This window comes from Aedes albopictus, chromosome 3 (assembly GCF_035046485.1).
Source record: "Aedes albopictus strain Foshan chromosome 3, AalbF5, whole genome shotgun sequence".
NCBI classification, from domain to species: Eukaryota; Metazoa; Arthropoda; class Insecta; order Diptera; family Culicidae; genus Aedes; species Aedes albopictus.
The window spans coordinates 268,894,010-268,910,971 of record NC_085138.1 but is presented as its reverse complement, the minus strand read 5'-3'; the positions used below and the strand labels follow the sequence as shown (position 1 = coordinate 268,910,971).

The following is a 16,962-nucleotide window of genomic DNA, read 5'->3' as shown; positions in this document are numbered from 1 at the left end:
TATGTATTTCCTAATCTGTTTATTTATTCATGAAGCTTTCTTCGTCATGGGGAGAGATAATTGGCAGAAATCCCGACTATTCGTAGAAGTCTGAAAGTGTAGAGGAAGGGTAGCAATAACAAGTTTAGTGGATTTTTTTTCACAACCGGTTCTCAATTGATATAGGAATCCTTCCTTAATAATACCGGTTTGGTTACTGTTCGCGCTTCGCTTTTATGATGTATATTTTTCGCACAACTTCAAACAGATAATATAAGCAAAAAGTAATGTTGCAAATCTGTTAAAAGCATTGCAAACAGTATGATGTAATTGTTGATTCATGTAATTACACTTGACTCATTAAATTATCACCTGTATTTGTCTATTAAAATATGTTTGTCCATTGCTGAAAACTGTGTTGTGTTTAAAGCAACATTTTTATTGGGAGTCAACTTAAATTTCGTAGTTTTAAAATGTAGATCCGAGGTATTGAATCAATGAAATCAATCCACTACGAATAAATAATATTACACCCGTACCTCTGTTTAGGTAATGAGTCGAGACTGTCTAAATAGAAATTTTACCTAAATGGATTCATTACCTAAGTGGATTGCAGATGCATAGGGAGAGGGTCAAGGCTTTCAGATGTAATGGGGTGGGGGTCAGCAGGATTTCAAAGGAGTTTAAGGCGGGAGGATCTAAGGCGTTTCCAGGCGTTTCAGGACTTTTCAGGAGGTTTCAGAGGGCTTTTAGTTGGTTTCATATGCTCTCAGGTGAACTGCACGGGATCTTCAGAGGCGTTGCAAAGCGGTTCAGTGCGTTTCAAGGCGTTTCAGGAGGTTTCAGAGGTATTTTAGAGGGCTTCAGAGGCTTTCAGGTGCGTTTCGCATGGATTTCAGAGGTGTTTTAATGCGTTTCATTACCCTTCAGAAAGATTCAGAAGGTATAAGGGTGCCTTCAGAGGGTCGCAGGTCAAGATGACGGAGGTTTAATAGGGGCTTTAGAGGCGTTTTCAGGCATTCCATGACGTTTCAATGTGTTTCAGAGTATTTCAAGAGGTTTAAAGAGGGACCTAAGGGGGCTTCAGAGGCTCGCAGGTGAATTTCATTGAGGTTTCATGGGGGTTTCAGAGGCGTTTCTAAGCGTTTCAATGCGTTTCAGAGCCTTCCAAGGCATTTCAGAAGGTTTCCGAAAAATTTGAGGGGGCTTAAGAGGCTCGCAGTTGAATTTCACGAAAGTTTCATGAGGGTTTCAGAAGCGTTCAAAGCGTTTCAGGGGGTTTCAAATGGGTTTTAGGGGGCTTCAGAGGCTCTCAGGTGAACTTCAGGGAGGTTTAAAAGGGGTTTACATGCATTTCAAAACGGTTCAAGGCATTTCAAATCGTTTCGAGAAGGTTAAGGGGGCCTCAGACGCTCAAGAGAGTTCTTGGAAACCCTTAAAGATTCTTCAAACTCAAAACATGATAGATCATAGTATCCTGAGGCTGTGTGAGTATGAACGTTAAGGTCCCATTAGACGTGACAAATATTTGGCCAAACATGCTATGCTCAACAAATGACCAACACAACGTAAATCATGGCAACCTCGGATGAATGTCAGACTACAATGGCAAATATTTGTCATTATGACAAACAGTTCAATGGCCCTTTTAGTCTTAAATATCTCAAGGTCCCATTAGACATGACAAATATTTGGCCAAACAAGCCCAACAAATGACCAACACAACGTAAATCATGGCAACCTCGGATGAATGTCGGACTACAACGACAAATATTTGTCATTATGACAAACAGTCTAATGGCCCCTTTAGAGACAACGAAATACGTTAGTAGATCCGATGACCTATACTCAAGGAAGTTCTTGGAGATCCTCAAACTGACAACGACCTCACCACTTGACAGCACATAGTTGCTTGAGGCTTATGCAAGCATAACCTTCATACATAATAGTCCAATAGATCACTGATTACGCTTGTAGATCAGAGGGAATTCTTGGATATGCTATACAATCATAGAACCCACAACATGATATAATTATTACTACCTGTCCCAGTGGACGTTGATTGTCATTTTTGTTGTTGTTGTTCGACAACTGTTGTGGGGTCATTCCAGCTCCGCATTTTAGATTGGTTCTATTGCAATCGTTTTGAATTTCTTCCCCGCTCATAACCATTTTAGTAATTTCACAATTGTTCTTCTTTTTAGCTGATTTTCGTAACTTTTCTACATCTGAACCCAGTCATTCTTAAAACGGATCGAACTCTGCAAAAAATATGCAGACCGGTTGATCGGTTCGTGAGTTCTGATGCCTAAAAGCGAAATCAAAAATACAGAGCTTATACTCAACTTGATTTTCTGACACCAAGATACACACATTACAATTAAGGGGGTCTCAGTGGGCATCAGAAGATTTCAGGGGCATTTCAGTGGGTCTAAGGAGGGTTCCAGGGGGCTCATGGGCGCCTCAAGGGGTTTCAGAGGATTCCAGAGCTGTTCCAGAGAGTCTCACGCGTTTCGGGATGTCTCAGGGGTGTTTCATGGGGTCGCGAGGGGTTTCAGGAGGGCTCCAGAGGTGCTTCAAGGGTCTCATGGACATTTCAGTAGTTCCCAGGGGGATTTCAGATGGTCTCAGAGGCGTTTCATAAGGTCCCATGGCCCTCGGGGAGCACTTGGAGGTGTCTGGGCGTTTTTGAGGATCTCAGGGGGTACCAAGAGGTATTAGGGGTGTCTCAGGGGAGCTCAGGAGGTTCAAGGGGGTTCAGGAGATCTCTAGATGATTCCAAGAGGTCTCTAGGGCGCGTAAACGGTTCTCAGAAGTGTTTCAGGGGTCTCAGGAGGGTTCCAAGCATGGCGTAATGGAGTAGGACACTTGATTAGGTATATGGAATAATGATAATTATGCTTATATTAAACAAATTATCAAGCTCTCATTTATTGTTGACCGTTGTTTGTGGTTGTCAAAACAACACGTGAAATGATGGACCTGGTTTCGCCAAAACATGGGTCATAATGTGTCATAATCTTCATATACACAGCAGAGAAAAGTGTTGAAGAGGTCTCAAGAGTTTGTACCTTGAGATGCTCTATGATCGGCTTTCCCATGGAACCTGCTTCAACCGCTCATCGTATCGGTTGAAAAATCTGTCATAGACGATGAGGTTGCTGCAGCGTATGTGTTTTGACATCCAGCGACTGCATATGAAAAGCTGCTCCACCGAAAGCTATGCCTGAGGTGGCAATTCCTTCACTGTAGTGACGGGACCTTAGGCCAAAAACATAAAGGGTGATACGGTTAAAATTTGGTCACACAATTTTTTTTTGGACCAGTAATGCTACATTACATGTAGCTTATACCATAAAATTTTCATCAAAATCGATTGAGTATTGGTTGATATATAGATAAAACCATCGACCTACCTTTTTAAAATTTTGCACAAAGGCGCTCCATAGTAAATTTTCGGAAATTAAGGGTCAGTAAAGCACAATTTTGATTATAGAACTACCAACACTGCTCCGATTTTTATCAAAATTTAACAGTATAATACTAATTTAAAAATATATTTTTAGTAAAATTTTGAGCCATTTTGTATGAATAATTTCAAAGTTGTAGCACTTTGAATATGAAAAAAACTGACCGGGTGCCACTTAAGCAAATATAACTTTGTACCGGCTGGATCAAATTGAACGAAATTTTTACACAACATTTTGATATGCATACTTCACATACATACAAATTTTCATTGAAATCGGTTAAGTATTTCTGGCTCTATAAATAAAACAGTAAGAATGTGTTTTTATTTGTGAATCCTCTTTGCACAAAATTTTAAAATTGGAGATCTCAGGGTTCAACAATATCTCCGCAAATACCAGACCGGTTTTGATGAAAATTTTATGGTACAAGCTACATATGATGTACCATGTATACTTTACATACAGAAAAATTTTCATTGAAATTGGTTCAATATTTCTGGCTCTAAAAATAAAAGAGTAAAAATGTTTTCTTATTTTTTTATCCTCTTTGTACAAAATTTTAAAATTGCAGTTTTCAGGATTCACAATATCTCCGCAAATACTTAACCGATTTTGATGAAAATTTTATGGTATAAGCTACATATAATGTACCATTACTGGGCCAAAAATCAGCTGTTTTGGTGTACGCAGTCTCAAGTTATGAAACAAATTGTGTGACCAATGTTACTTACTTGATGGGCTACAACTCGTAGCGGTGAGGCTACGCCGAATGAAGCATTCGCCTTCACTAGTCTCGGTCCTGGGCCAATCGCTGCCAGTCACTCTGAACGTTAAGAGCCCTTAGGTCCTCCTCAACTGCAAACAGCCAACGAGTGCGCGGCCTATCACGAAGCCGACGGCCCCTTCCTGGTTCTCTGCTGAATATGGTTTTAGCTTGTCGTTCCTCCGGCATACGCGGTACGTGCTTAGCCCACCGCAGAGTGCCGTGTTTTATTCGCTTCACTATTTCCATCTCTTTGTATACTTGATAAAATTCGTGGTTCATGCGTCGCCGCCACATGCCGTACTCCTGTGTACCGCCTAGTATTATCCGCAGCACTTTACGTTCGAAAACTTAAAAGGCTCTCCGATCAGTTTCTCTCAACGTCCACGATACGTGGCCATATAAATCGACCGAAAGAGACAGAGTCTTGTACAATGCGAGTTTTTCTTCAGGTGCTTCAGATGCTCCTGTGGGGTTTCAAGGATTTTTTTAGTTGGGTCCCAGACGATTTCAGAGGGTAATTGGAGGTATTAAGAGCGTTTCAGTGGGCTTGAGGGGGAGCCAGGTGGTCTCGGGGGCGTTTCAGAGGGTCTCTATCGGAAAGCCTTTAATGGCTCTGGCAACCCCTTGGAATACCCCTGAAGTCACTTTCGGAAACTTTCTGGAAACACCCTTGTCCCCTAATGTTCAGGAGTACTAGATTTGTAGTAATGAGTAGAATTTTAGTATGGTGAGAAGGTCAATTCTCCGTTTCTGCAATGAAACGGTTCAAAAAGAGTGGGTATTATGATTCCTTTCCTAATTTGATGCTGTTTGAGCAAAACTTTGGATAACTATGTTATTTATGTTGCAAGAAATGGAGAAAACAGCAAAACTGTTGCCCAAAGTTTTGCTTAAACAGCATCAAATTAAGCAAGAAATCATAATACCCACTCTTTTTGAACCATTTCATTGCAAAAACGGAGAATTGGCCTTCTCACCATACTAAAATTCAGCTCATTACTGCAAATCTAGTACTTCACCGATCTGTCCTATTGGTGATTTGATGTTGCATCAAGAAGAAGATCAAAAGCGCTGATGTTTTGAAAAATCCCTATCCCTATAACACAGGGAAAGATTTTAAAACGCCTCTCTAAAATCTAAAATATAATCTAATTAAAACGGTTTGATGTACGGTGTTAGACTTTGCAGCGTCAAAAATAAGAAAACGAGATTAGTTTTTGTACGATATTAAAACATATTTTAAAAAAGAAGTTAATGGTGACTTTTTAATGCCTGTGATTCTTATGTTCCTTTCTACGAGCTCTATCGAAACCTCGTAATTATAAGATACTCATATGAATATTGCGTACAAAATTTCAAGCATAAAGAGAAAATCCACCTCTATCTGCTGGTAGAGGTGGAATGTTTGGGAGAAATTAAAAATACAATCTAGGTATAAAGAAGGTGGGTGAGGCTGTGATGACTGAAAGAAAGTTATGAAAATATGAAGAGCATTTGAGATATGTATAGAAAAACACTTCCATCAACTTTCATGATATTTAAATTTTACAGGCTCTTAATCTGAGCATTGGCACGTATGAAGGAGGCATCAATGGATCGGTAGTTTCAATGAAGGTTTCGAGTTGATTCACTACATGGTTTGAAAAAAAAAACACCAATGAGTTTCTATCAATAAATTGGTAGGATGATGAAGTTTCACATATCCTTTGTTTAATAATTTGATTAAAGATATAATTTACATATCCTCATCATGCTAATTAGGCATACAGCATCCAGCAAACAAAGTCATGCAAGGGCTTCAGCCTGGCCATCGAACCGATTTGATACACGACGACGGACGGCAGACGACGATGATCATCGGGACGGGAGAGCAAATGCGATTTTCTACCGTTGCGATACAGCGGGGTTTCTACAACCATGGGGATATCCCAGCGAACTCCGTGCTACCGGTTTCCAACCTCAGTTTACAATAAACACACATACACACGCGCGCAGCAAGCGGTGATAAGCCGAATCATCAACGCTAACCTGTCCCGGTCGGTTTAGTCGTTTTCAAGATCAGAATATAGGGTATGGGACCGATTCCCGGCGAGGTTGTAGAATAACAATCTTGTTCATTTCTTTGGTATCTTCGAATTTTAAAGTTAGTATTTCTGGTGCACTATAAATTGTTTAATGACTGTGGACTATGTGGTTCAGCAGTTTACGAACTATGTCACAGTTAAGCAAGGAACACAAACTTATAGTAACAGATTGCTTATGATGATTGAAAAGTAAAGTAATCGGTACCGCCACCCTACCAAATCTCGTTTGGTGCTATGTGCGATCGCGCCCTACCCGATCGATCGACTTCGGCGGAAGCCGTTGCGAGATCGGCTTAGGGAACCACCAAAAAGTAGCCTCATCAACAGCGCAGGCAGGTTTACTGGCTTAAATGATTTTGATCTGCCGACGGGTCAAGTTAATCGTGTGTGAGCTGTGAAGCGTGCTACCTCTGTTCTGCATTGTAAGTAGATTCTGCTAGGATATTAGTTCTGGTGATGTTTGTTGTGGTGATTAACTGATCGCTTTGTTATCTTGTTTGACCGGTTTGAGCATCGTTTTTTTTTGCAATATCATTTTTATATTAAGCAGATCTTGACAGTACATTTAAATCGAACAATTTTCTACAAGATTCGTGTCTATTCACTTCCAGGAGAACACTTAAAGCATCATAACTATAAATAAAATTCGGTATTGATTGTGATATTAGGTAGATGAAATGTAATAAGTTCAGACAAATTTGGTAGCTGTTATAACCAAATATTTAAAGTACTTTCAGTGTGCAATTCAATCAGCTATATACATATAAAACTAATTGCTTCGAAGGGGTCATCAGGTCTTTATGTGCTAAGTGCAGTGATAACTAAATTAAAAACAAATACTGAGTAGTATTTCTGTCGTTGCTAAATGCCATTCCTTTTCGACCCGGGAAGTTGATTTGAAATCTTGTCAATTTTACATTTATTTTTACAGTTGCCGATAAGTTTAAAGATTACAATGCAATAAAACGTATTGCTTCATTGACTAGAAAATATTTTCGTTTGTCCGGTCAAAATATATCTGTCGAAAGTGGTCGAATACTTGGCAATGGTAAAATACCGCACTCAGATTTTGCCGGTTTTTGTTGAACGTACAGACAAACCTCTCTAAAGCGATTCAAATCCTAACTTTTAGCCTAAAAAGTGTCCAAAAACGGCCCGAGACTATATCGTCGGTTTCCTGCAATAGGGGCACAACTAAAAATTTGTCATTTTTAAGATTTTGATGGCAAATGATGAAAAACTTTGCAAACTTTCATCTCACAAAGACCCGTTGCGAAATTCGTTGAAAAACGCGAGATTTTTTGTATTTTCACCAATTTTCCGCAATAAAGGCACAACTCAAAATTAGTCAATTTTTCAATAGTCGTTGAAAAATAGTAATCCAAAATTCATGAAACAGATAGTCCTTCAGTCTCTCTTCATGATGCAACAATCAAATTTCTTTTACTTTTGTCGAATAATGAGATAAATAAGTGAACTTGTAGCAGGTGCTTCAAGATTGCCAATTTTCAAACGCTCATTCTGAAAATTCGCATTTCTTTTAGTTGTGCACCTACTGCAGGAAACCGACGATATCACGTATTTGCCATTAGGCAGTCATCCAATATTGTACAGAATGATTTTAGAAGCTAAGACCATTGCTAAAATATGTCATGTTAAATATTCAGCATTCATTGTATATTTGGATGCGAAACTTACATGAAGTGAGTTATAACAATGATAAATTGCAGAAAAACAATGTGATGCTTGTTCTGATAGCGTTTAGGTGGGCTTCGTTTGAACTCAGTGCCCGTTAGGTGGGCTATAGCGAAGACTACCTTATCAAGAAGACATGGAACTCTGTCATTTTCCTATACTAACGGCAATAAGCGTCACCGACGGCATCGCCGCCTGTTGAGCTAAGATCATACCTTTGCATAAAATTATTGTATATTGGTGCGAGTATGAAGATTTACACATACTCTCATGAATAGTGTCACCTTTATCCATGGCGGCGCTGCTAACAGAGACTCCCGATTTTCAGCAGTGCTGCAAGTCTTCGGCTTAAACGTCCAATTAAAACATTAGAATAATTAGCCACAGAAGTCCAATGTCACGCCTGTTCGTGTGACTAACATCTAGTTTGCCACACCCTTACAGCGTCATTAGCGGTACTAGAAGTGTGAAATAAATTTTATTTACCAAAACAAGAGATCCTCTACAAGGTGGAAACCTAAAAGTAGTCAACTATTGCAATTAAATTTATTAAAATAATTGAATGAGAAAAGTGACTACAGCGCCATTGGAGTTCTAGTGTATTTCTGTTATTAAAACGAAGGTTAACGTCACTTTTTGACGTGAAGCACGATTTGTCGAGGTTGATAGCCCTGAATTTCTATTGTTAGAGATTTTTTGACCTGAAAACTCAGCACAGTTAGTGAAGGTCTTTCACTAACTGGGCTAAGAGCTTAGTGCAACGAACGAAAGATGACTATATACAGTGTATCAAACAATTGTCCGTACAGCAATTTTTTGGCCAAAATAATGTTTCGTTCAAATGCTCATAACTTTTTTATACGTCAATAGAAAACGCTGAAATTCTGGCCAATCATATATCAAAGCTCCATTGGGAAAATTTTGAGCGAGATCGAATAAGTTTTCTGGAAGTTATAGAACTTAATTATAGAATTTTTGAACACATTTTTAAAACATTATATCTCAGTATGTACTCGATGAAACTTTTTCAATTTTTTTTGTATTACAGCTGTTACCTAAGGCTTTCATATGCAGCTACTTTGGAGGTTTTATATTCACTACAAAAAATATGAAAAATGTGCTAAGGTAGTTGACGATGTTTAAAAAAGTTATGATCATTTGAATGAAAAATTATTTTGACTATAAAATTGCTGTACGGACAATTGTTTAATACACTGTAAGGTTCCTTCGTCAGATAGCGATAACGGATTTTTAGCAGTAAATATCAGTATATGGGATTTTATTACACTACTTTACAAAATAAAATGAAAGTCGTTAACGACCAAACGATCAATATTTTTGATTATTACGTACTGATTTTGAGACCGTGCTTCAAAAATTTTTAGGTGTAACAGTTTTTGAGTTGAACAGTTTTTAAAAATATGGAATTTACTAAAATTTTAATAGGGTATCGCGCCACTTGGGCGATGGCTTCTATATTCGTCTGTTTTTCACTATAACACAGTTAATTTTGAACCAATTGATTTGAAATGTTGTACACGGCTAGATACTATACCTATCTGACCACATTCCAAAGGTTGTGTCAATTGGTTCAAATTTGACTGAGTTATAGTGGAAAACAAACGAATATATAACCAGGAAAGTTTTTCGGCTTCGCAGTCATCAAACGCAATCAAACGACTAAATATCGTTCTTCATCCGACGTTTCGGTGTTTATTACACCTTCTTCAGGGAATTAAAACTTGCAATCGTTCTCGTTTTGTGGGCTCGGTTTTAGCATGATCCGTCTAAAATTTCCAAAAAAGTGTTGGCAAAAATCTCTCTGAACAACAAAAAAACGTTTTTTTTTTAAATATCTGAATTCGGAAACACCTTCACTATCCAACCAACGGTCATTTTATAGAAGCCACCGCCCAAGTGGCGCGATTCCCTATCTTGCGTTGCAGTCAAACAATTTTCAATCTTTTCGTATGAAGATTTGCTTTTTTCTAATAAGAAAAGGAATTCTTTGTCGACGTACATTTGACTTAACTTAATCGGAGCACTGGTTACCGAGAATGAGACGAGAAGTGCGCGACTATTTGCGTTGGTTGGTCGGTCGGACGTCGGATCAATTCGCAGTCTTCGACAAAGTTCTTTGGCATTAATTATTGAACGCTTACAGCACCACCTAACGGCAAAACTCAAAAACTAAAAAATTTGTACATACATTTGGCCAAGTTTTCCCATACAAACTTCAAGCTTGTTGAGCGTCCCGTCAGGCTTAATCGATTTTGGTCAAATTTTGAACGTAACTTCTAGGAGTCCAAAACAACTGATTCAGGAGGTAAGACTTGGCTTTTTTTCGAAATTATTGTTTTTCATATAAGTGGGGGCCACCCTAATATCCAAGGTTAAATAAAGAATGTTAAAATTTGATGGATGTTGTTCATTGTCCAGTCCGATTAAGAGATCATTAGGACTTGCCGTTCGATGATATCCAAGTTTCCCGGTTTGATATAATCATGATGAACTCCGAACAGGTTCAGCGTATATCGCTTTGGGAAGAAGTTGCGCGTGGGAATCAAACCTATATAAATTCGCTTATAAAGCGAGCATGCAGCCAACTACGCCACAAACCTCAGTGATCCTACTGTTGAGCAGTAAATATTATCGATTCAGACTAAAATTCAAATTGATTTTCTTAGAGGGTACCACATATCCACATACCACCGTTACTTCATCATAATTAGAAACGAATAACCGAATTTCCTTTTCTTTTCAGACCATAGTAACATCAAAAGCAAAATGATGCTTCGGTATTCCACCACCGCGGCGCTGGTGGTACTTCTAGTCGGAGCGGTGTGCGCTCAAGATGACTTGGATTCTCTCTTCGAGTCGGTTTTCAACAATCCAGATAACAACAACAACAATAACCCGGCTGCTGCAACACCAGCACCAGCTCCACCACCACCACCAGCCGTCGCTCCACCGCAAGCGGCACGTCCGGTCCAACCCCAACCGCCACCACCGTCGCCAACTGTGAGTATATGTACTCTTTATAAGATGATCAATGTTACCCAATCAACAATATAAAAAATAGAGATCAAAAAGGCAAATTTAAACATGAATTAAAGATTTACGATACTTTTTCAAATAGCTCAACACATATTCAGAGTTTTGAAAATTTAAAAATATAAAACGTGTACCGTTTGCAGGAAATTAATCAAGAAAGATCGAAAATTTTGATCAATATTACCCCGAATTACGGCACATACTCATAATGAGCTATACATGTTTTCAAAGACACGATTAACCATGGTGGGTCTTACCCACTCGTAACCTGGTAATCCCGAGTGGAGTTATATCAACCATAATATTCAACCCCGATAGTTATACCAATATTTTTCTTCCGATTGTGTGCTCCAATTCGAGTTAATTTTAGTCGAAAAAAAAGTTGATAACCTTCTAATCTAGTCTGGGGCAGTTCATTTTTATTTGATAACAGAGACACGGAATGATTCACTTTTGTTATGTCTCCTTGAGATTATTCAATTATTCTAAGAAAACGAATACAAATGTCAATGGAAATTCTTTGAAATATTTTATTTGCTGCTGTGGGTGTGAGTTTAATTTTTGCATTTTTAGTTACGAGTGGATGAGCATGCATGATAATAAAAAAGAACGGGAAAAAAATCGGTGCCAAAATCGTCTGTTTTTCACATAGAATGAACGTAAGGGTATTCACTAGAGTGGGTCAATGTCGTAAAATTTAAATTTGATTGCATCAACCCGGAATAAAGCTTTTTGGTCCATATTGACATTAAAAATAGCTGTGCAAAATTTGGGTTAACGTTTAGATATAACCTCAGATATGCCAAAGAACTTTGTCAAAGACCGCAAAGCGATCCGACGCTCGACAAAAGCTATAACGTACCTACAGATTGTCCGAGGGTGCTTAATATTTAAGCGGAGTAGGATGTTGGGGTCCATACGACTCAGATAGGCTCGCCTAGCTTAACATCTTTGAAGGGTTTTTTTTATTCTTCAATCAATTTATAGCTCTGTTGTCCACTATGGCACTGCGTGAGCGATTCCAATTGGAGCTGTACTTACACTTTGAACAGCGTCTAAATGTATTCTTTTTTAATTCTACTATATCGAACTGGTTGCCGTTTCGCTGCTTTCACCTTCTATACTATCATGGTAGAATGATGGGCACGAGGATGTTGATGTGTGGGTGTAGGTTGTTCCTTTTTCCAGTCCGATTAGGGGTCCATTTGAGCCACGGGCTCAGAAGAGGGTTAGTGTCAACCAGACATGGGCAAAACACCAAACCGTGCTGCACCGGTGGCGTGTTTGCCCGTAAACACACCACCGTGTGTGTTCATATCACCACCTTCGTTCAGCTTCTACTGATGAACACGCAGTGCGACTGGCGAAACACTCGTGTCGGTGTTATAACTCGAGCCTCAGTTTCGGCTCCGTGCTTCAGTTTTGGTTGGGCACGGAGGCCGAGTGTTTCCGATTGTATGAAACACCGAAGCAGTGAGCTCGGCCACAGTGCGTGGTAGCTTGGCTGCATCAGAGCCACTGAGTCAGAAGGAACGAGAAAGACACAAAAGGAGCCGCCAAGTACTTCACTCTCGTCGTCGACCAACAGCATTTGCAACTGGTGCTGAAGAATGAACGGCACCGAGCGCTTGAACTCGCACGTGTGTTTTGCATAATCGGAAACACTCGGGCTCCGTGTTACCAGAAGCGGCAAACACCGTGCCCAGTGCCTGAGCACCGCCACCGACACCGGTGTTGAGCCAGACACGGTGCGTGTTCGTTCTGAAACACGGAGAGCTAGGTGGTGGCTTGACACCCACGGTGGTGTGTTTGAGCATCGACTCCTCGTGCAGTGCAGTGTTTGGACATGTCTGAGTGTCAACTGCTCTCAGGGGGAAAGAGCAACTGACGAAAGTTCCGGAGCTGGGATCGAACCCATGACCATGTGCTTATGAAGCAAACGTGTGACCAATTGCGCCACGGACCCCGGAATCTTAGAAGTGTTAACATGTTTAGGAATAACATCAATAATAAAGTCTCAAATTTTGGCCTATATTGGCAAGCGTATAACTTTTTTTCACAAGCCTCGTATCAATTTGCAGTCTTCGGTAATTTCTCGGTCTTCTACTTACGTCATAAGTTATACAGTCTTAGACAAACAATTTCAACTTATGAGAAAAATTCAAAAAAATACGATTTCATACGAAATTTCATACAAATTTCAATCGTAATGCGAAATACGTGGACGCAACCAATCGCTCCCAAATTTTGCACAGTTATTTCGGACGTTAAAAAGAATCGGAAATACTTTGTTTCAAAAAAACGAATTTGTCCACCCAGTCTACTCATACCCTAAATATTTTTTGCATATAATGAAGGTATGAGTACCCTTACCCTAGATAGTTTTCGTATGATCGTATGTTTATTCAAGCGAAAAGAAAACTACGGAAGTTGCTGCTATGTTATGTTCGGCAATATAATAACCTAATAAATGGATTAAAGAGAAGTGCTCAATTATAACTGTACAGGAAACAATAGAGCAGAAAATTTTATAATAACTGATTGAAATCGAAAATTTCTCTTGAAAAGCAGAATGCTTGAAATGCTTGGAGTATGTTAGGATGTCTTTTGGGCATTTCCAGCCCAAAACACAATTTGGCAACATTCGCCATTCTTGACTCGATATTTTTCAATAGAATGAGATTTTGTTTACGCGCTGAATTTTGTGAATCATTGACTATTGCATCAACATGTAACATTTTTTCCTCAACTAAGTAAGGGCTCAACTAACTAAAGGGCGTAGAAAAAAAAACGAATTTTCTTCTAAAAACTTCAACTCCATAACAGTTTGTTTGGTTGAAATGATGTCTTCGAAGATGTTTGAGGATATTTAAAAGTCTTTTACACTCTTAAATACACTGAGAGTAATGTTCATCGCATCTATGTTACAAGTAATATAAATTTAATTTTCCCAAAAAACATTGTTCTTTGTATATTTTACTATTTTTCTGTGGAAAAGGACTTTCAGCCTCACAACGACCCGAATGCACAGTTGTGTAAAAGGTCATTGATAAACAAACATACAAACATTAACCTCAAAACTTTCTTAGTAGCCCAGGATGGTCAAACGCTTCTAATTATTTTTTTCTCGATTTTTTTTTCTTTGATTTTCAAAACAGCAAAAGGAAACAATTTTTGAAATTTTTGTTATCAAAAATAGGTTCTATCTACAGGTTTTAATGAAAAAAAAAACTATGCATTTTTTTCCTACATTCATAGCATACTTGAGTTACAGAGGAATGTATGTGATCTTGTGAAATGTTATTCTATTTTTTTGCTGTTTTATAGTTTTTATCAATCTGATCAATTTTTCTCAGAAACATGAGTTTTTATTTTTTTTATTTGTTCAATTATGTTTGGATGTAGGAGGATATATAGTTTTCTCATTGAAACTGGAAAGAAGAATCTATTTTTGATATAAAAATTTAGAAAAATGTTTTCAAAATCGATGAGAAATATAATAAAATTGAGAAATAATAGTTACAAGCATTGGATAATCAGATTTGCCAATTTTGGGGCTGAAAGTCAGCTTTCACAAAAAATGATAAGAAACCGAAGGATAAGGTTTTTGGAAAATTGAAATTTTAAAACATCTAACATAGATCCGCAATGAATATTACTCTCAGTGGATTTTTGTTTTCTAAAAGTCCTTCAAATATCCTCAAACATCTTCGAAGACATCATTTCAATCCAACAAATCATTTTCGAGTTATATTTTTTAAGAAGAAAATTAGGAATTTTGCATACGTTAGATTTTTTAAAAGTTAGATGAAGAATATTACAAAACAAAAAACTTGAAAAACATTTCCAGATAAGAAGCTTAACATTTTTTGACCAATAAATTATAGGGGAGATTGGGTAGAGTTGATCCCTTTTACTTAATTTAACTGTAACTTTAAGAAAATACACAAAACTAGATCCGTTTTCCGTACAGAACGGCAGGTTAACATCGTTTGCAAGTTTATACACAACAGAAGGCTTTTAAATTATTGATAAAGTTTTCAAAACTGTGTTTTTATGGAGGCATGTCTTATGATGTATTTTTCAAAAATGGGTGACACTTGATCTCCCTTTGAACACACGGTTCATTTAAAAGGAAAATATCTCCAGAGGCTTCCTATTCGTTTTCTTTTAAAGTTTTCTTGTATTTTCGATGAGTATATGATTGAAATTGTTGAATATATGATTGAAATTGTTAGATTTCCTTAAATTTTTAAGTATATGCCGTATTTTCAAAATTGAGAGACTTGATCCCCCTTTTCATGGTTTGTACTACAAATATAATTATTTAAGTCACTGTTGTGTATACTAAACTGCATTTATTAAAAAATGTATATAACAGCCTTAATTGGATAAATACGTTTGATAGTATTTTATTTAAACTATGTGCTGTGGAATTTTGACACGATTTGGTTCAATTTTCACAAAGTTATTGAGATTTCTCGAAATCCCCTAAGAAATTTCTGAAGAATTGAAAACAAACCATCATCCGTTAAGAAATAATGCAATGTACAATCGAAATCACTTGTAGCCAAAACATAGTCGTTTGTCCTGGAGTAGTTTTGGAAAAATTATTCTAGAAGAAAATTGTTTTTGATTCCGAGAAAATATGGGAGGAACAAATCTCCCCAGGGATCGAGGCTCCTCAGTCTCCCTTTCTGTCACGAGCAAATAGGATGAGCAAATTTTGAGACAATAGAAGTAATAATTTTAAATTTCCTTTTGGCGAGCTTGGTAGTCTAGTGAGTTTCTTTCCTGATTAACAAGGAAAATGCATGTCTGCCCGAGCAGGAGAAAATAGCTGAATAATAACAAACTCAGGTATGGAAAAACGAATACCTACAACCTGAATGAGGTATTAAGAAGCCCTGCATAAAAGAGGTAAAATACCTAAAATAATAACTGATTTGTTGCCTGTGCATAACACGCGAATAATGACCTCAGGTATGGTAATACCTAAATAATAATCGGCGATTTTTCCATACAAATAGTGATTTTTCCAAAATTGAATAATACCTCAATCAGTCCTCAAAACCAAAATAATAACTCGTTGAGGTATTCTATCAATACCTACAAAATACCAAAATAAGTTATTTTCAATACCTGGACAACCGACCAATACCTGGTTTTGGTATGATACCTGACTTTGGTATGCTCCAGTTATGTGTCAGTTATTCATTCCTGCTCGGGTGTGAAAAACTCTTGGGATTGATCTACTTTCTCATAAACCTCTTCAAAAATATTTCAAACACATTTGATTATACAACCAACTAACATTTTCTGCATCCCCTCTTTTTTCATTATTCACAGTGCTCCGGAGACTGTGTTCCCTACTATCTGTGCAATGACAACCAAATCATCACAGACGGAACGGGCATCATCGATATTCGCGTTGGAGATGACTCCACCGTTGAAAGCGAATGTGCCAATTATCTGGACACATGCTGCGAAAAGACCCAAGTGTTGGTAGAGCCTCCTCCAACGTATACCCCTGCACCCCCGGTGAGTCAGTACTCGTGCGGTTTGCGAAACGCTGACGGTCTGGGATTCAGAATCACCGGCAACAAGCAAGGAGAATCGGAATACGGTGAATTCCCCTGGATGGTCGCTGTTTTGCGCGAAGATAAGGTCATGGACTCCACGTTGAATGTCTACGAATGCGGTGGTTCGCTGATTGCCCCGAATGTCGTCCTAACTGCGGCTCATTGTGTCGCCAACAAGCAACAGGACACTTTGCTGGTGCGCGCTGGTGAATGGGATACTCAGACTAGAAATGAACTTTTCCCTCATCATGATCGCCGCGTGCGCGAAGTCATCGTCCACGAACGTTTCAATAAGGGCTCGCTGTTCAACGATGTGGCCCTGCTGATCATGG

The 16,962-nt window shown here is 38.4% G+C and overlaps 1 protein-coding gene across 1 annotated transcript; it reads left to right on the top strand.

The window, feature by feature from the left end:
- Positions 1-6,562: 6,562 nt before the first annotated feature.
- LOC115257883 (phenoloxidase-activating factor 2) lies at positions 6,563-16,961 on the top strand (the record flags this gene model as incomplete). The annotated part of the gene is made up of 3 exons (XM_029857853.2): positions 6,563-6,721; positions 10,759-11,015; positions 16,398-16,961. Coding segments are annotated over exons 2-3 (798 nt in total), but the record flags the coding sequence as incomplete, so codon positions are not given.
- Position 16,962: the final 1 nt, after the last annotated feature.